Here is a 21,012-nt window from a genome sequence, read left to right as displayed (position 1 = left end):
AAGGAAAGGGAGAGGAACAGAAAAGGAGGGAGAGGTGGGGGTGAGAAACAGAAGAAGGGGCAATAAGTATGTTTTCAAACTAAAACATTAGCTAAATTAACTAACAAACCAACTAGATCAAGAGACAGACAGTACCTTTCTCTTCTCTGGTGAGCTGTGGTTGCTCTTGCCGTCTCCTCCCTCTCCCTCCTCTATGGCTAGAGGATTCGTAACGCCGTTGCCGGGGCCAGCCTTTACTGTCATAATATCCTGAGTGCACGTCTTCCAACCCGCCAGGTCCACGCCTGCCGCACACCACAACTAAACAGAGTTTGTTTACACACATTGTTAACACCGCTCTCGAGCGGCTAGATGTTCTTTACCATTCGGCCATCAGATTTGCTACCAATGCTCCTTTTAGGACACATCACTGCACTCTATACTACTCTGTAAACTGGTCATCTCTATATACCCGTTGCAAGATCCACTGGTTGATGCTTATTTATAAAACCCTCTTAAGCCTCACTCCCCACTATCTGAGATACCTACTGCAGCCCTCATCCTCTATATACAACACCCGTGCTGCCAGTCACATTCTGTTAAAGGTCCCCAAAGCACACCAATCCCTGGGTCGCTCCTATTTTCAGTTTGCTGCAGCTAGCGTCTGGAACGAGCTGCAAAAAACACTCAGACAGGACCGTTTTACCTCCATCTCTTCATTCAAAGACTCAATCACGGACACTCTTACTGACAGTTGTGGCTGCTTCGTGTGATGTATTGTTGTCTCTACCGTCTTGCCCTTTGTGCTGTTGTCTGTGCCCAATAATGTTTGTACCATCTTTTGTGCTGCTACCATGTTGTGCTGCTGCCATGTTGTGTTGCTACCATGTTGTTGTCATGTTGTGTTGCTACCATGCTGTGTTTTCATGTGTTGCTACCATGCTATGTTGTTGTCTTGGGTCTCTCTTTATGTAGTGTTGTGGTGTCTCTCTTGTCATGGTGTGTTTTGTCCTATATATATATATTATATATATATATATTTTTTTTGTTCTTAATTGACTTTCCTTAGTTAAATTTTTAAAAAAATCAATGGGTATATATATATAATTAATTAACATGATGATTGATTGAACAGTGGTAAATATTGCAGATTCTGGCTTTAACCAAGTACATATTTGTTTGTTTGTTTGTTTACCTTCCTGTTGGGGTCCTTCTCCACTAGGGGGCGACAGTAGACAGGAACAGGGACATTCTTCATGCGGTTGTCCTCCTTCTCATTGGCCTGGGAGAAGACAGACAGACAAACCCTCCAATCACAAAACTGCTCCAAGACCTCCAATAGAAGAAGCCATTACCACTCATTTAAATCAAACCGACATTTCTGTATTCATATAGCCGTATAACCACACTTTTGACATATCTGATGTGTCTTGGGGAAGAGCTTTGAGATTGGAGGTAGGTTGGTATAGCAGAGGGACAGTGTCAGCAGGTTGTGGGGTGTCTGTTAACATGACTGAGGGACAGGGGCATTGTGTCAATAGCTTATGTCAGATTGTGTGTTGTAGGTTGATGTGTGTCTACTTGGGGACAGGGGTTTGTAGTTAGAGAGGTGTGTCAGAATGTGTGGCATCTGTCGATGTGTGTTGGGTTAGAGGTAAGTGTTGTGTGTATTGTGGGGACAGAGCGTTTGGGTTTTAGGTAGATGTTGTATTAGTAGGTTGAGTGGTGTCTGTTCACATGCATGAGGGACAGGGTCATTGAGTCAGTTAGCGGTGTCAGACCGTGTGGTGTCTGTTGATGTGTGTCTTGGGGACAAGGCTTAGACACACTCCAGCTATTGTTTTACCTTTCCTGTTGAAAAACAATATCCCAGGTCTTAATACAGTAATGTACACACACTTAAGGTAAAACAAATATGTTTTGAGCAGAATAGTGTTTTCTAGATACAAGTGCAAATTTTTTGGACTAGGACATTTAAGAAGTTGGTCTGATGGTGCCCTCTGATGTCATTGGCCTCCCCCTTGCTTGGGGGAACAATACAATTCCGCAGTACCTATCGTCATTAACAAACTTTTAATGTAAGAATGACCAAACCCTGTCTCAGGGATGGCTAACTCTTGAGATCCCTTCGGTCTCCACAGAGTTGGGTAAATCTGCTTTTGGTTTCCTTGCACCCCATGTGTGGAACAATCTACAGAGTTCCCTGCAACTAGATGTACTGGTGCCTCTCAGGCAGTACAAATTGTTGATTGGGGACATCTATGCTGAGGAATGATTCTCCTGAGTATGTTTTGTAATTTTGTGTTTGTATTATGTTGTATTTATCAAATGTGTATATGCAAGGCTCCCTTGTAAGAGAGATCTAAATCTCAATGGGACTCCTGCTAAAAAAATTTAAATAGAGAACAAAAGAGGAAAGCTCCCCCTGTGCCTCGACACAATCCTGTCTCGGAGCTCTACGGACAATTCCTTCGACCTCATGGCTTGGTTTCTGCTCTGACATGCATTGTCAACTGTGGGACCTTGTATAGACAGGTGTGTGCCTTCCAAATCATGTCCAATCAATTGAATTTACCACAGGTGGACTCCAGTGAAGTTGTAGACACATCTCAAAGATGATCAATGAAAAAAGGATGCAACAGAGCTCAATTTCAAGTCTCACAGCAAAGGGTCTGAATACTTACGTAAATAAGGTATTTCTGTTTTTTATTTCATTTGCAAAAATGTCAAAAAACCTGTTATCGCTTTGTCAATATGGGGTATTGTGTGTAGATTGATGAGAAAAAACATGTATTTAATTAATTTTAGAATAAGGCTGTAAAGTAACAAAATGTGGAAAAAGAGAATGGGTCTGAATACTTTCTGAATACAGTGTAGGTGTTGTCAGACTGTGGGGTCTGTTGGTGTGTCTTGTGATGGGTCTATGGGGTAGCTAAGCGCGGCTCATGCTAGGTTAGGGAGGGACCCTGTGGGTGTAACTTGCCTGTTGTTTCTTCAGCGGGCCTTCCAGTGCACTGTCCAGCTGAGCACCAGTCTATGGGAGAAATAGAGTTAGAGAGACACCGCCCTATATGATGTATTTTGACTGCTACATGGATGGCATTTTTTGTTATATTTCTTTTAAAATATATTTAGGGGGTAGATTTAATATTGCAGATAGATTGTAGCTTCCATCAATGTAATTGTCTGCATCATTTCCAATCCCCCATATATTTTTTTGCAAATATTATATATAAAAAAAGAAAAATCCTTTTATTATTTTTCCCTAACCCTACCACCCCTCCCCTAATTGGAGTAAGCTCATGGACAACACTTAGGCTTCTACTTCCAGCTTACAGTGCATTTGGAAAGTATTCAGACCCCATAACTTTTTCCACATTTTGTTACGTTACAGCCTTATTCTAAAATGGATTCAATTGTTGTTGTTTTCATTAAATCTACACACAATACCCCATAATGACAAAGCAAAAACAGTTTTTTAGAATTTTTGGCAGATGTATAAAACAACAATAACTAAAATATCACATTTACATAAGTATTCAGACCCTTTACTCTGTACTTTGTTGAAGCACCTTTGGCAGCGATTACAGCCTCGAGTCTTCTTGGGTATGACGCTACAAGCTTTGACACCTGTATTTGGGGAGTTTCTCCCATTCTTCTATGCGCATCCTCTCAAGCTCTGTCAGGTTGGAGAGGGAGCGTCACTGCACAGCTATTTTCAGGTCTCTCCAGAGATGTTCAATCAGGTTCAAGTCCAGGCTCTGGCTGGGCCACTCAAGGACATTCAAAGACTCGAAGCCTGTCCTGTGTTGCCTTGGCTGTGTGCTTAGGGTCGTTGTCCTGTTGGAAGGTGAACCTTCACCCCAGTCTGAGGTCCTGAGCGCTCTGGAGCAGGTTTTCATCAAGAATCTCTCTGTAGTTCTCTGTTCATCTATCCCTCAATCCTGACTAGTCTCCCAGTCCCTGGCGTGGAAAAACATCCCCACAGCATGATGCTGCCACCACCATGCGTCATCGTAGGGATGGTATTGGCCAGGTTTCCTCCAGACGTGACGCTTGGCATTCAGGCCAAAGCGTTCAATCTTGGTTTCATCAGACCGGAGAATCTTGTTTCTCATGGTCTGAGAGTCCTTTAGGTGCCTTTTAGCAAACTCCAAGCGGGCTGTCACGTGCCTTTTACTAAGGAGTGGCTTCCGTCTGGCCACTTTATCATTTTAAGGCCAGATTGGTGGAGTGCTGCAGAGATGTTTGTTCTTCTGGAAGGATCTCCCATCTCCACAGAGGAACTCTGGAGCTCTGTCAGAGTGACCATCGGGTTCTTGGTCACCTCCCTGACCAAGGCCCTTCTTCCCCCGATTGCTCAGTTTGGCCGGGCAGCTAGCTCTAGGAAGAGTCTTGGTGGCTCCAAACTTCTTCCATTTAAGTATGATGGAGGCCACTGTGTTCTTGGGGACCTTCAATGCTGCAGAAATGTTTTGGTACCCTTCCCCAGATCTGTGACTCGACACAATCCTGATCAATGGAAACAGGATGCACCTGAGCTCAATTTCGAGTCTCATAGGAAAGGGTCTGAATACTTCTGTAAATAAGGTATTTCAGTTGATTTTTAATACAGTTGAAAAAAATAATAATGGTTTGTCATTATGGGGTATTGATGAGGGAATAATACATTTTAGAATAAGGCTGTAATGTAACAATATGTGGAAAAAGTGAAGGGGTATACATTTTATATACATTTTACGGACAAAATGTATTTTACAATAGTTGTTTGTTTTTAATCCTTCATCTACCCTCAACCCCTCCCATCTACCTCTGAAGACCATCCAGTTTTTTTATTTCTATTCACCATATATTTTTAACTGTGCTGTTTCACAAAAGTTCTGAATCTACAGTATATACATTTTACGGACACAATATATTTTACATTAGTTATCTTGTTGTTTTCAGTCCCACCCTTCAGCTCCACTCAACCCCTCCAATCTATCTCTTAACACCATCCATTTTATTTTATTTCTATTTGCCATATATTTTTCAACTGTGCTGTGATGTTTCACAAAAGTTCTGAACCTTTCTATTCTCATAGTTTCTACAAATTGTAAATTAAAGACAACATTTTTGCTAAAAGTATTATTATATTATTGATCGGTTGACTATGACTTTTCAAAATCACCCAGCAGAGTTAGCTCCAGGTAAATGTTGCAATTCATCAGCCATTCCTAGAAGTGCAACCAAAAACAAGCTACATATGGACAGTACCAAAACAAATGATCTAATGATTCTGTCTCTTCGCAGCTAAATCTGCAGAGCTGGGATGGCATGGATGGCATTTTACTTGGACGCTGAATGCTTGCTAAATTCTCAGATTGGTGGGCAAACGGCCGGACAGACGGACAGGTGGATGAGAGACGGTACCTGTTTGAAGCGTGGCGGTACGCTCCAGCCGCAGGCCTGCATAATGCCGTCATCGCGGCGCATGTGCTCTCGGACCTGCCGGTACTGTTCCCGGCGCTGCTCACGACGAGCCGACAGCGCAGAGTCGCTAAGGAGAGACGCAACACCATTACTGGCCAGTCTAGAACAGAGGGTGGAGAGAAAGATAGAAAGGCATAGAGAGAGAGAGAGAGATGCGGAGAGAGAGAAGCGAAGCGTTAGCAAGCGCGGCCAAGCTGCTGCAAAGAAAGAGAGAAGCTACAGCAGCATTGTGTGTTTTTAAGCAGTTAAGCTACAGCCAGCTATGAGAAAATTTATGGAAAACAAAAGAACACACCCATAGACAGGAGTAGAGCGCAAAATAAGCAGCAATCACAATATGTGATCTGCACTTAGCAATAATCACTAAGAACAATGCACAAAGCAGTAATATGAACTAGCAACCATACTTACGTACATCCTTTTGCACTTTAACATGATGGCACATGCAAGAACACTACTAACTGATTCAAAATATGATGGGAGGTAATAAATTATATCACACATATTGTAGGATTACACTTACGACAGTGCAACCCCAAACTCTTCCCTACACATGCATAGACAACTAACTCTACAATGTTAGAGGGTGGACAAGGGAGGGATGGAGATGGAGGTAGGGAGGGACGGAGGGAGAGGGATGGGAAGGAGGGAGGGACGGAGGGAGAGGGATGAGAAGGAGGGAGGGACAGAGATGGAGGATGATCAGAGCGAGAGGGGTGGAGGGATAGAGGGATGAAGGTATGGACGGAGACAGAGTGAGGGAAGAATGTAAATAAAAAAGGTTGGTGTGTGTTTCTCTCACTCTTCTGGGAAAAACTCCAGGGTTCGGTTTGAGGTGGAGATCTGACACATGGTGTGGCTGCGTCTCTGGGGGAAGCCTGCAGGGGACGGGGATTTGTAGTGGATGTTGACGCTGTAGTACGGACGCTTGACTGGCGGGGGACTGGCCGAGGAACTGAACAGACGGGCGAAACTGGAAGGAGAGAAGAGAGAGAGAGAGATGTACAGTCAGAAAGTTCAGTGAAGATTTAATTAACTGTACACTACCATTCAAAAGTTTGGGGTCACTTAGAAATGTCCTTGTTTTTGAAAGAAAAGCAAATTTTTTGTCCATTAAAATAACATTAAAATTGATCAGAAATGGAATAGCCTTCATTTCTCAGAACAAGAATAGATTGACGAGTTTCAGAAGAAAGGTCTTTGTTTCTGGCCATTTTGAGCCTGTAATCGAACACACAAATGCTGATGCTCCAGATACTCAGCTAGTCTAAAGAAGGACAGTTTTATTGCTTCTGTCACGATCGTCGTAAGCATACTCGGACCAAAGGGCAGCGCGATATGGGTTCCACATGTTTATTCAATGAAACGCACAAAAACAATAAAGAACAAACGAAACGTGACATTCTGGCAACAACACAAAAACAAGATCCTACAGAACACAGTGGGGAAATGGCTGCCTAAATATGATCCACAATCAGAGACAACGACAAACAGCTGCCTCTGATTGGGAACCATACCAGGCCAACGTAGACAAAAACAACCTAGATTAGAACATCCCCCCTAGTCACACCCCGACCTAAACAAAATAGAGAATAAAAATGAATGGTCAGGGCGTGACAGCTTCTTTAATTAGAACAACAGTTTTCAGCTGTGCTAACATAATTGCAAAAGGTTTTTTCTAATGATCAATTAGCCTTTTAAAATAAGAAACTTGGAATTAGGCTAACAACGTGCCATTGGAACACAGGAGTGATGGTTGATGATAATGGGCCTCTGTACGCCTATGTAGATATTCCATAAAAAAGTCAGCCGTTTCCAGCTACAATAGTCATTTACAACATTAATGTCTACACTGTATTTCTGAGCAATTTGATGTTATTTAAATGGACAAAAAATGTGTCCATTTACAATAACATCAAATTGCTCAGAAATACAGTGTAGACTGTGACCCCAAACTTTTGAACAGTAGTGTACATTACAAAGCATACAGTACACAGCCTTAAGGCGTCCGCATGCTTCCCAGCTGAAACAGTTCAGAAGAGTTCGCGCATACAGTTGAAGTCAGAAGTTTACATACACTTAGGTTGGAGTCATTAAAACTAGTTTTTCAACCACTCCACAAATTTCTTGTTAAACTATAGTTTTGTCAAGTCGGTTAGGACATGACACAAGTAATTTTTCCAACAATTATTTACAGACAGATTATTTCACTTATAATTCCCTATATCACAATTCCAGTGGGTCAGAAGTTTACATACACTAAGTTGACTGTGCCTTTAAACAACTTGGAAAATTCCAGAAAATTATGTGATTGATGGCTTTAAAAGCTTTTGATAGGCTAATTTACATAATTTGAGTCCATTGGAGTTGTACATGTGGATGTATTTCAAGGCCTACCTTCAAACTCTTTGCTTGACATGATGGGAAAATCAAAAGAAATCAGCCAAGACCTCAGAAAGAAATTGTAGACCTCCACAAGTCTGGTTCATCCTTGAGAACAATTTCCAAACGCCTGAAGGTACCACGTTCATCTGTACAAACGATAGTACGCAAGTATAAACACCATGGGACCACGCAGCCATCATACCGCTAAGGAAGGCGACGCGTTCTGTCTCCTAGAGATGAACGTACTTTGGTTTGAAAAGTGCAAATCAATCCCAGAACAACAGCAAAGGACCTTGTGAAGATGCTGGAGAAAACAGGTACAAAAGTATCTATATCCACAGTAAAACCAGTCCTATATTGACATAACCTGAAAGGCCGCTCAGCAAGGAAGAAGCCACTGCTCCAAAACCACCATAAAAAAGCCAGACTATGGTTTGCAACTGCACATGGGGACAAAGATCATACATTTTGGAGAAATGTCCTCTGGTCTCATGAAACAAAAATAGAACTGTTTGGCCATAATGACCATCGTTATGTTTGGAGGAAAAAGGGGGAGGCTTGCAAGCCGAAGAACACCATCCCAACCGTGAAGCACGGGGGTGGCAGCATCATGTTGTGGGGGTGCTTTGCTGCAGGAGGGACTGGTGCACTTCACAAAATAGATGGCATCATGAGGTAGGAAAATGATGTGGATATATTGAAGCAACATCTCAAGACATCAGTCAGGAAGTTAAAGCTTGGTCACAAATGGGTATTCCAAATGGACAATGACCCCAAGCATACATCCAAAGTTGTGGCAAAATGGCTTAAGGACAACAAAGTCAAGGCATTGAAGTGGCCATCACAAAGCCCGGACCTCAAGCCTATAGAAAATTTGTGGGCAGAACTGAAAAAGAGTGTGCGAGCAAGGAGGCCTACAAACCAGGCTCAGTTACACCAGCTCTGTCAGGAGGAATAGGTCAAAATTCACCCAACTTATTGTGGGAAACTTGTGGAAGGCTACCCGAAACGTTTGACCCAAGTTAAACAATTTAAAGGCAATGCTGATTGAGTGTATGTAAACTTCTGACCCACTGGGAATGTGATAAAATAAATAAAAGCTGAAATAAATCATTTTCTCTACTATTATTCTGACATTTCACATTCTTAAAATGAAGTGGTGATCCTAACTGACCTAAGACAGGGAATTCTTACTATGATTAAATGTCAGGAATTGTGAAAAACAGAGTTTAAATGCATTTGGCTACGGTGTATGTAAACTTCCCTACTTCAACTGTATATTCTGACGGCATTTTGTGACGTTTTTGTTCGTTTTGGATTTCGGGTAAGGTTTTTCGGTTTTTCGGTCACACAAATGTTTTGAGGCAAGCCGAAGTCTACGCCCCTTCGTTGTGATTGGTCAACAGTAGACACTTCTATAAAGTGTTTGTGGTCATTTAACGAGAGACGACTCGTTTTCAAAAATATATATATATTGAGAAATACTGCACCAAACATCTTAGTTAGACGTAATATTGCACAACTAAGAACTCCTCTGCAAAAACGTCAAAATAAATTACTGATTTATTGAGTTATCTTCGATGAATTAGGACTATTTTGAGTCGTCTCAAAATTGACAAACAGAACTATTGCCGCTTTTTTCAAATTTTTCAAGAGAACATCTTTTAAGGTAGTATGCGAGCACACTCGTTCGGTTCCAGCCAAACTAGGTGCTAGCCGAACTGAAGTATGCCAACACCTTTATGCTGCATGGCACTGATAACAACTCACAACTGCCAGATGGTGGATTTCTTCTTCTCCTGCATCTGAGGACTCTCCCTGGATGCCCTGAGGAGACAGAGAGAGGCATGTTTTTGCAGGAATTAAGCATGGGAGCAGCATATACCTAGCCTGGTCACAGATCTGTTGGTCTTGCCAACGTCTTTGGTCATTGTCATGCTAAATATAGGAGATAGGGCCTGCCTTTCCTGATCATCTCTGTCCACCAGACGAACCTACAGCATCTCCATTAGCCTCTCCTTGTACTGGTTCCTCTCACTTCTCACTCACCCCTCACTCCCCCACTCCCACACTCCTTCTCCTGTCATCACCTGATCATCTCTGTCCACCGGACGGCCTCCTGTAGTTCCATTAGTCTCTCCTTGTACTGGTTCCTCTCCATCAGGACCCTGGCCATCTCTACCCGCGTGAAACGCCGACGCTGCGTCATAGTCACATCTCCATCCACCATCGGAGACGAGTACTGAGGGAGAAAAAGAGGAGGAGAAAAGGGAGGAGGCGAAAAGGGGGGAGAGAGGGCGGGGGAGAGAAGAGAGGAGAGGATGAGAAGGGAAGAAGAGAGAAGGGGGGAGGAAAGAGGGCATATTCATACCCTTTTACACTGTTGTGCCTGCTGACACCAAACTGTTCTGCTGGCTATCAGAAATTTTCTTTTTCACATTTTCAGAAAGAAAACTATTCAATGCCAACCCAAGAGGCATAGTTAGCTTAACATGCCCCTCCATCAGCATTTCTGTCACATCCTGATCTGTTTCACCTGTCTTGGTTATTGTCTCCACCCACCTCCAGGTGTCTCCTGTTTTCCCCATTAGTCCCCGGTGTATTTATCCCTGTGTTTCCTGTCTCTCTGTGCCAGTTCGGCTTGTTTTGCCAAATCAACCAGCGTTTCTCCTAGCTCCTATTTTTCCCAGTCTCTGTTTTTTCCTAGCCTTCATGGTTTTGACCCTTGCCTGTCCTGACGCCGATTCCGCATGCCTGACCACTCTGCCTGTTCTGACCTCGAGGCTGCCTATCCCCTTGTACTGTTTTGACTCTGACCTGGTTTATGAACTCTCGCCTGTCCCCGACCTGCCTTTTGCCTACCCCTTTTGGTGTAATAAATATCAGAGCTCAACCATCTGCCTCCTGTGTCTCCATTTTGGTCTCGCCTTGTGCCCTTATAGTTTCCCAAAATAGGGGTCACCTGATTTGAAAATGGGGTCGCGAGAGAATCTCCAGTAGCCGCTAGATGTGGTTGTAATAAACAGAGCGGTTTCTGTTTTCTTCCTACAAATGCCTCTATCTTTTCAACGGTTTAAACTAAACTACAAAATATTTTGACCCAATCACTTAAAGATAAGAGTCTAAGGAACACGTACAGTGCATTCGGAAAGAATTTAGACCCCTTCACTTTTTCCAAATGTTGTTGCGTTACAGCCTTCTTTTAAAATGTATTAAATTATTTTTTCCCTCAATCTACACACAATAGCCCATAACGACAAAGCGAAAACAGGATTTTAGATTTTTTTCTACAAATAACTAACAGAAATAACTTATTTACATAAATATTCAGACCCTTTGCTATGAGCCTCGAAATTGAGCTCAAATGCATCCTGTTTCAATTGATCATTCTTGACATTATTCTACAACTTGATTGGAGTCCACCTGTGGTACATTCAATTGATTGGACATGATTTGGAAAGGCACACACCTGTCTATATAAGGTCCACAGTTGACAGTGCAGATCAGAGCAAAATCCAGGCCATGCAGTCGATGGAATTGTACGTAGAGCTCCGAGACAGGATTGTGTCGAGGCACAGATCTGGGGAAGGGTACCAAAACATATCTGCAGCATTGAAGGTCCCCAAGAACACAGTGGCCTCCATAGACTCTTCCTAGAGCTGGCCAAACTGAGCAATCGGGGGAGAAGGGCCTTGGTCAGGGAGGTGACCAAGAACCCGGTGGTCACTGACAGAGCTCCAGAGTTGCTCTGTGGAGATGGAAGAACCTTCCAGAAGTACAACTATCTCTGCAGCACTCCACCAATCAGGCCTTTATAGTAGAGTGGACAGATGGGATGCCAAGAGTCACGTCTGGAGGAAACCATGCACCGCTCATCACCTGGCCAATACCATCCCTACAGTGAAGCATGGTGGTGGCAGCATCTTGCTGTGGGGATGTTTTCAACGGTAGGGACTGGGAGACTAGTCAGGATCGGGGGAAAGATGAAAGGAGCAAAGTACAGAGAGATCCTTGATGAAAACCTGCTCCAGAGCATTCAGGACCTCAGACTGGGGCAAAGGTTCACCTTCCAACAGGACAACAACCCTAAACACACAGCCAAGACAACGCAGGAGTGGCGTCGGACAAGTCTCTGAATGTCCTTCAGTGGCTCAGCCAGAGCCTGGACTTGAACCCAATCGAACATCTCTGGAGAGACCTGAAAATAGCTGTGCAGCGATGCTCCACATCCAACATGACAGAGCTTGAGAGGATCTGCAGAGAATGGGAGAAACTCCCCAAATACAGATCTGCCAAGCTTGTAGCGTCATACCCAAGAAGACTCAAGGCTTAATCGCTGCCAAAGGTGCTTCAACAAAGTACTGAGTAAAGGGTCTGAATACTTATGTAAATGTGATAGTATTTTATTTTTAATACATTTGCTAAATATTCTAAAAACCTGTTTTTACTTTGTCATTATGGGGTATTGTGTGTAGATTGATGAGGGAAAAAAACAATTGAATCCATTTTCAAATAAGGCTGTAACGTAACCAGGGCTGTTACGGTGACTTTATTACCGCCACACCGGTGGTCACGAGCCTCTATTGTCCCTCTAATCACTCTGACAGCAATGCAAATGTATTCAAAAATCGAATCAAACACTTCATGAGAGCCCATGAGATCATGTTCCGCAACATTTCTATAGGCTATGCAATTGCGTGAGAAAACAATGTGAAGGCCATCACTTTTTAATAGAGGCCTCAATCACATTGACCGTTACTCTCTCGCGGGAATTTCACTAATGGTCCGTATGTAGCCAAACGTTGCTGTCGCTCATGTTGGTATCTGTACTGATGGCGCAAAAGCCATGACAGGGAGACATAGTGGAGTGGAAACGCGCATGCAAGCGGTTGCTCCCAACGCCACTTGAGGACACTGCAGCATCCACCGAGAGGCTCTTGCTGCCAAGGGAATGCCTGACAGCTTGCAAGACGTTTTGGACACTACAGTGAAAATGGTTAACTTTGTTAAAGCAAGGCCCCTGAAGTCTCGGGTATTTTCTGCACTATGCAACGCTTTTACAACATACAGAAGTGCGCTGGTTATCAAGGGGCAAAGTATTGACATGTTTTTTATTATTGCGAGATGAGCTTAAAGTTTTCTTCACTGACCATAATTTTCACTTGTCTGACCGCTTGCATGATGACAAGTTTCTCACACACAACTGGCCTATCTGGGTGATGTTGTTTCTTGCCTGAATGATCTGAATCTATGATTACAGGGACTCTCCGCAACTATATTCAATGTGCGGGACAAAATTGAGGCTATGATTAACAAGTTGGAGCTCTTCTCTGTCTGCATTAAAAGGACAACACACAGGTCTTTCCATCATTGTATGCTTTTCTGAGTGCAAATTAACTCAAGCTTACGGACAATGTCAAATGTGATATAGCGAAGCACCAGAGTGAGCTGGGCACGCAATTACGCAGGTACTTTCCCGAAACGGATGACACAAACAACTGAATTCGTTATCCCTTTCATGCCCTGCCTCTAGTCCACTTACCGATATCTGAACAAGAGAGCCTCATCGAAATTGAAACAAGCTGTCCTGTGAAAATTGAATTTAATCAGAAGCCACTACCAGATTTCTGGATTGGGCTTCGCTCAGAGTATCCTGCCTTGTTGCAAATCGCGCTGTTAAGACACTGACTACTTTTGCAACCACGTACCTATGTGAGAGTGGATTCTCGGCCCTCACTAGCATGAAAACTAAATACAGGCACAGACTGTGTGTGGAAAATGATTGAAGACTGAGAGTCTCTCCAATACAACCCAACATTGCAGAGTTATGTGCATCCTTTCAAGCACACCCTTCTCATGAACCTGTGGTGAGTTATTCACAATTTCCGATTAAGAAATACGGTTTTATATGTAAGATGGTTAAATAAAGAGTCAAATTATTGATTATTATTATTTGTACCCTGGTCCTATAAGAGCCCTTTGTCACTTCCCACGAGCCGGGTTGTGACAAAAACTCATTCTTATGTTTAATAAATGTATTGTATAGTGTGTGTGGCAGGCTTACAATGATGGCAAAAAACAACATTTGAGAGTGCGCTGACCCTGGTGCTAGAGGGGGTACGTAGCTGGAGGTTGAATGTTTGAAGGGGTATGGGACTATAAAAAGTTTGGGAACCACTGGTGTAGGCTATATTACATGGATTTATTAGACTTTTTAAAATGTAGATGTTCCAAAGGTCTGCATCAGTGGCTTGTAGGCTATGCGTGGAAGGCAGGAGATGCTAAATGTGTTTATGATAATTAACAGTCAATTACCGTGTCACTGGCAGTTATTTGCCTGACAATCTCCGTTTGACAAAGTTTCATGACCACCATAGCCCTAAACGTAACAAAATGTGGAAAAAGGGAAGGGGTCTGAATACTTTCCCGAATGCACTGTATGTATGCCCCTCTACAATGCCCACAAGCCACGCAGGACTCATCAGAACAGTGGACAAGACCAGGTACTAAATCAGACTGGGGGGGGGGGGGAACAAACAAGATCATACAAAATTATTGCCTGATGATCTTCTGAACTTCCCAATACCTTTCTGATGCATTTCAGTCACTTCAAACCATACTTCCTGTAGATTGAAATACTGTCAAAAGTAGAAGTAAAAACATTGACTGTTGATTACATCACTTTGTTACATGGTGGGGTTGCGAAACATTTTTTATATAAAAATGGGGTCGTGGGCTAAAAAAAATTGGGAACCCCTGCCCTAGCTAATCTTAGTTGAACAGGTAGGTATGTGAAATGCGGTTGTGAATTTCATATGAGCTCAATTAGGATTGAGGGCTCCTGCAAAGGCATTTCTGTCAAACTACCAAGGTCAGTTCTACAGAGAAAACTGGCAAAAGAATCTCAATAGTAATTTGGCAGTGGCATTCTCCCAGGATTAACCCATATACAACAAATCTACCACCAACTACAGTAATTCGACATTTGAAAAAAAAAAATAATAATCACTGTTGTACTTGCCTTTCTTGCACTACCAGCTGCATTAGTGTGAAAGCAAAATTGCAAGACTATGTTATAATGCTGTAATTGCATCAAATGGTTGTTTTATGCAACAGAATAGAGAGTTCTTATAACTCCATTGTGTCTGTGTGACCTGAAAGTGGGCCTCTGGGGGATTTAACACTGACATGAGTTAATGTTTCTGTACTGGGGTACCAGAGAGAGATGGCTTCAGTGTGGAGTTGGGGGGCCAGACCCTGGTTTCTACACAATGAGGACAGTTTTTACAGAAGATACTGTCTGCTGTGAATTATAAGTATCTTTCATACAAATCTTAACCGTGTGACCCATTCCATACATATGTTTTTTGTCATGTAAACTGAAGGAGGATGGATTGAGTTCTCAGTGATCACCTCCAGGGGTGATTACCCAACCAGCTCCAAAATCTATGAAATTGTTGCATGTTGCGTTTTGTTCAGTATAATAACCATCATATCGAAGTAAACTTGGAGTCACGCGATGATGTGTTGTGTGGTCCTCCCACTACGACTCGGCATGCAGTTTATTAGGATACAAATGAAATAAGTTATGAATTTCACAGAGTGGTGAAAGTCCACATTGATGAGCTTAATGATCCTCTCCAATAAATATCTAGGGTCTTATTCTGGTAACATGATGATCGATCTCGCTCTTTTATCCATAATGATCTCGTCATGTAGTAGGCTATTCCCAGACTGTATCTGTGAGGTACTTGCTAGAGCGCATGTGCCAAGACCAGAATGGGCACATTCGCTATATAACGAAAATAATTTGTCACAAAACCATCAGTAGAATTGAAAATGCGATGGAAACCCATTTAAATTATATTTTTATTTGGTACATGGGAGTTTAACTGCAAAAGTTTGTTTTATGTGCACTAAGTCACCACGCATAGCCTTTTATCCGCAACAAGTCAATTTGATGGAAACACATCTCCGATGGAAGCACATTTTAGAATATTCGCATGAAAATCTGTTGTCAATTGGATGGAAACCTATCTTATGACTCTATAACCGTGATATGTGGCTCTGGATAAGAGTGTCTTCTATATGACTAAATGTAAATGTACATTTGTTTGTTTTACTCACATCTTCTCCTCCTTCATCCTTGGAGTCCTGAGATGCTCCCAGAATCAGAGCTTCTGCTCTCAACCTGAAGAGGCAAAGAGTCATAAGAGTCAAAAGTCACACACACTATGCCCGCATGCACACACTCCCACCACCCCTCACCTCTTCAGCTCTTCTTCCAGTTCTTTAACCTTTGTGTCTACTTTGTTCTTGGTGGTCCTAAGGGCCTCCAGTTCCTCTCTCAGCACCTCATGCTCCCCAGAGAGCTCATCCACTTTGGCTATTAGGTCGTTCTTCACGATGTTCAGAGCATTTCTGAATGGGGAGAAATGGGAATCAATAATTGTACTGCTTAAATCAATAATGGTTTCCAGGTGGGGAGGGAGGACACGGACAGACGGATGGGGACATCTTGTATTCATTTATTTGATTGTTTTTTTTGTACCTGTAACCCCACCTCAAAAGAAAATGGACAAAACTAAAAAAAAACATAAAAAATAAAAAAATAACTTTCTCTCAGTGTCTTACTATCACTCTCAAACAAACACACACACACACCCCACCACACATCCTTGTCTGTGTGTGCTCTCTCTATTCATCAAAATAATTTACTTTTTACTCAACCCTTGCAAAAGAACAGCCCCCCTAGTAAATCTATCTTGCACCAAACCATCTTTAATATGCAGCAGCACAACAAACAAGTGTAAGTTTAAAACACACACACTTACTTGGTCTCCAGAAGATGTTTGTTCTCCGTCAGCAGATTCTCCACCTCCTTGCCCATCCCTGTGACGTATCAGTTAGCGTTAGTGTTAGCATTGATTAGCACTAACAACACGCTTTCTAGCCTGGTCGCAGATCTGTTTGTGCTGTCTGTCTTGCCAAACAGTTAGAGAGAGCACAAACAGACTCATTCTATAGCTCTATAAACACTTCATGAACTCTCCAAGTGTTCATTAACTATAAACTTAGTTAACTTTTTTTCATGAACACATGAATCGTCTTTGAATATGAATTCTGGGGCTATTTATGGATTAATTCTACTTCAGTAATGTATGAACATTTGGAGGTTTGGGGAGCATCATCGTGTTTAAGCCAACTTCCACAAGCTGAAATGAAACCAAGAAAAGCCAAAAAGATTCCCCAAAAGAAATACCGATATGATAATGTGTTTGCTGTGACATTCTAAAATGAAAGGGGAATAGATCTCTGAAATTAAGTCAAAGATGAAAAACAAATACAAAAGAAGAAAAAAAAGCTTGCCAGACTCAACAGCCAACAGGAAATGGGAGAAGTGACATCACAGCAGAGGAACAGGTAGGAAATGGCATCACAACATGGAACGCAGCAAAGACGAGACATCACAGACAGACACAACAACATGGGGAGACGAGCAACCTTCTAGAGATGCTGAATAAGGCTAGAGGGAGCCTTACCGAAAAAATCATCACGGACTGGGAAAGAGGAAGAGAAACGGGGAGAGAGAGGAGAAAGAAAGAGGGAGGGGGGAAAAGAACAGAGAGAGAGAGAGAGAGAGAGAGAGAGAGAGAGAGAGAGAGAGAGAGAGAGAGAGAGAGAGAGAGAGAGAGAGAGAGAGAGAGAGGAGGGATGGGGTGAGATAAAAGAGAGAGAGAAGAGAGAATGCTGATAAGGACTTGTTATATACTAAAGCTTCAGAGAGTAAAAAGAGAGCTTGGACCTGTCCAAGACCAGAGAACACTAGAAGTCAGTTTAGACTCAGAGAGATTTACCTTTATTGACCACAGGGTTCAGTTGAGCTTAGTAACGTTACGACCAACCAATCAAAGAGAGCATTATCTGGACTAGATCAACATTTAAAACAACTGGTGTGGCCTGGAAGGCCAGCATTGTGTTATTGGGTAAAGCCTACAGGCACACAGTGGAACTTCATGTATTGGAAGGTGGGAGGCAGGGGTGTGTGTGTGTCTGAGAAAGAGAGGGTTCAGATACACACCTGAGAACTCCCCTAGGGGCGTGTCCAGCATACACAGGAAGGGAGAGAGGAAGCACAGAGAAGGGTCACGGGTCAATAAACTAATATGATCGCAATGAAATAAACCAATCATAAAGCTATGTCAACTAAACGCGGTAACAGAAAGTAAACCAAGACTAAATCAAGAATAATTTAGCTTGTGCTGTAAAATCAACCATTCAAATATATCAAATCAATGGGGACTGCAGCCATGGTGCAAGTGATATCCTAGAGTGCTTTGCAGTGCAGTGGAGGATGGGGGAGCTGCCGGGAATGTGGGGTGGTGGTGAACATTCCGCTGTGTGTAGGGTTAAAGTTCAGAGCCAGCCAGTGCTATGGCATCGGTGACACAGCTGGTGACACAGCCTCAAAACATAGTGCTTAATTGTGACATTTATACAAAAAAAATAAGCTAAACATATTTCACAGGAATAACCATTTCCTCTTTTTGAGGCGTTTGGGGCACCCACCAGCTTAGCACTAAGCACCGCAGCTTACATTCCCAATGACTCTTTGCTTAGTGCAGACAGAGGTTGGGTTCCAGACGCATGCCAGAACTCACAATGCTGGATAGGTGTTTAACATATCAGCTCACCACATAATTTGAAATAGCAATCTGACACCCGACTGTGCAGTCGATGACATGGCACACAACCATTGGTTAATGCAATGCAACGTTTGCAATGTAGACAGCCTGGAACATGACCAGAGACTGGCCTACGCTGTCTTCTAATAGCTAATTTGCATATACCACACCCAATGCTCCTCTGATTGGCTTACCTAGAAGCTCCGCCCCGGCGTCAACATCCCCGATTATGTCAGACTTGGCATCCTTGATCTCATGGTAGAGGGAGTCTGTGTTGATACCAAATGCCTCGTTCACGATGCCCTGAGAAGGACTGACACACACACTGATATTTAATCATTGCTGTGTGTGTGTGTGTGTGTGTGTGTGTGTGTGTGTGTGTGTGTGTGTGTGTGTGTGTGTGTGTGTGTGTGTGTGTGTGTGTGTGTGTGTGTGTGTGTGTGTGTGTGTGTGTGTGTGTGTGTGTGTGTGTGTATGTTACCTGTTTCCTCCACCATAGAGACGGGGGTCCACACACATATCCAGCTCTGGGGTGGAATCGATGATCTCTTGGAATTCTGAACACTCGTCACTGCTACCCATACCTGAGTACAGATAGGATATCATACACTATCATACATACACTGCTCAAAAAAATAAAGGGAACACTTAAACAACACAATGTAACTCCAAGTCAATCACACTTCTGTGGAATCAAACTGTCCACTTAGGAAGCAACACTGATTGACAATAAATTTCACATGCTGTTGTGCAAATGGAATAGACAAAAGGTGGCAATTATAGGCAATTAGCAAGACACCCCCAATAAAGGAGTGGTTCTGCAGGTGGTGACCACAGACCACTTCTCAGTTCCTATGCTTCCTGGCTGATGTTTTGGTCACTTTTGAATGCTGGCGGTGCTTTCACTCTAGTGGTAGCATGAGACGGAGTCTACAACCCACACAAGTGGCTCAGGTAGTGCAGCTCATCCAGGATGGCACATCAATGCGAGCTGTGGCAAGAAGGTTTGCTGTGTCTGTCAGCGTAGTGGCGGGGCGGCAGGGTAGCCTAGTGGTTAGAGCGTTGGACTAGTAACCGAATGGTTGCAAGTTCAAATCCCCGAGCTGACAAGGTACAAATCTGTCGTTCTGCCCCTGAACAGGCAGTTAACCCACTGTTCCTAGGCCGTCATTGAAAATAAGAATTTGTTCTTAACTGACTTGCCTAGTTAAATAAAGGTCAAATAAAAAATTAATAAAAAGTGTCCAGAGCATGGAGGCGCTACCAGGAGACAGGCCAGTACATCAGGAGACGTGGAGGAGGCCGTAGGAGGGCAACAACCCAGCAGCAGGACCGCTAACCTCCGCCTTTGTGCAAGGAGGAGCACTGCCAGAGCCCTGCAAAATGACCTCCAGCAGGCCACAAATGTGCATGTGTCTGCTCAAACGGTCAGAAACAGACTCCATGAGGGTGGTATGAGGGCCCGACGTCCACAGGTGGGGGTTGTGCTTACAGCCCAACACCGTGCAAGACGTTTGGCATTTGCCAGAGAACACCAAGATTGGCAAATTCGCCACTGGCGCCCTGTGCTCTTCACAGATGAAAGCAGGTTCACACTGAGCACATGAGCACATGTGACAGAGTCTGGAGATGCCGTGGAGAACGTTCTGCTGCCTGCAACATCCTCCAGCATGACCGGTTTGGCGGTGGGTCAGTTATGTTGTCGGGTGGCATTTCTTTGTGGGGCCGCACAGCCCTCCATGTGCTCGCCAGAGGTAGCCTGACTGCCATTAGGTACCGAGATGAGATCCTCAGACCCCTTGTGAGACCATATGCTGACACATGCACATTTGTGGCCTGCTGGAGGTCATTTTGCAGGGCTCTGGCAGTGCTCCTCCTTGCACAAAGGCGGAGGTTAGCGGTCCTGCTGCTGGGTTGTTGCCCTCCTACGGCCTCCTCCACGTCTCCTGATGTACTGGCCTGTCTCCTGGTAGCGCCTCCATGCCCTGGACACTACGCTGACAGACACAGCAAACCTTCTTGCCACAGCTCGCATTGATGTGCCATCCTGGATGAGCTGCACTACCTGAGCCACTTGTGTGGGTTGTAGACTCCGTCTCATGCTACCACTAGAGTGAAAGCACCGCCAGCATTCAAAAGTGACCAAAACATCAGCCAGGAAGCATAGGAACTGAGAAGTGGTCTGTGGTCACCACCTGCAGAACCACTCCTTTATTGGGGGTGTCTTGCTAATTGCCTATAATTGCCACCTTTTGTCTATTCCATTTGCACAACAGCATGTGAAATTTATTGTCAATCAGTGTTGCTTCCTAAGTGGACAGTTTGATTTCACAGAAGTGTGATTGATTTGGAGTTACATTGTGTTGTTTAAGTGTTCCCTTTATTTTTTTGAGCAGTGTATTCACAAAACATCTCAGAATAGGAGTGATCTAGGATCAGTTTAGCCTTTTAGATAATAATGAACAAGATTACATGGACAGGGGGGGACCTG

At 43.4% G+C, this 21,012-nt stretch overlaps 1 protein-coding gene across 12 annotated transcripts in view; it reads right to left on the bottom strand.

Annotated features, from left to right (window-relative positions):
• mapk8ip3 (mitogen-activated protein kinase 8 interacting protein 3) overlaps positions 1-21,012 on the bottom strand; it is an 85,129-nt gene that overhangs the window by 25,678 nt on the left and 38,439 nt on the right. For 6 of the 12 annotated variants that reach the window (XM_071412175.1, XM_071412224.1, XM_071412232.1 and 3 more), the window contains 14 exons: positions 19,003-19,105; positions 18,716-18,834; positions 17,918-17,929; positions 17,379-17,396; positions 16,671-16,728; positions 16,105-16,257; positions 15,964-16,027; positions 9,927-10,078; positions 9,607-9,663; positions 6,254-6,424; positions 5,392-5,551; positions 2,963-3,013; positions 1,175-1,261; positions 136-300 (listed from right to left, as the gene is read on the bottom strand). In XM_071412175.1, the coding sequence (XP_071268276.1) occupies positions 136-300; positions 1,175-1,261; positions 2,963-3,013; positions 5,392-5,551; positions 6,254-6,424; positions 9,607-9,663; positions 9,927-10,078; positions 15,964-16,027; positions 16,105-16,257; positions 16,671-16,728; positions 17,379-17,396; positions 17,918-17,929; positions 18,716-18,834; positions 19,003-19,105 (1,370 nt within the window). The remainder of the gene's footprint in view (positions 1-135; positions 301-1,174; positions 1,262-2,962; positions 3,014-5,391; positions 5,552-6,253; positions 6,425-9,606; positions 9,664-9,926; positions 10,079-15,963; positions 16,028-16,104; positions 16,258-16,670; positions 16,729-17,378; positions 17,397-17,917; positions 17,930-18,715; positions 18,835-19,002; positions 19,106-21,012) is intronic. The other 6 variants (XM_071412215.1, XM_071412248.1, XM_071412258.1 and 3 more) reach the window with 4 other exon arrangements.

Source organism: Salvelinus alpinus, chromosome 1 (assembly GCF_045679555.1).
Source record: "Salvelinus alpinus chromosome 1, SLU_Salpinus.1, whole genome shotgun sequence".
Taxonomy (NCBI): domain Eukaryota; kingdom Metazoa; phylum Chordata; class Actinopteri; order Salmoniformes; family Salmonidae; genus Salvelinus; species Salvelinus alpinus.
This window is presented reverse-complemented; position numbering and strand designations above follow the sequence as displayed.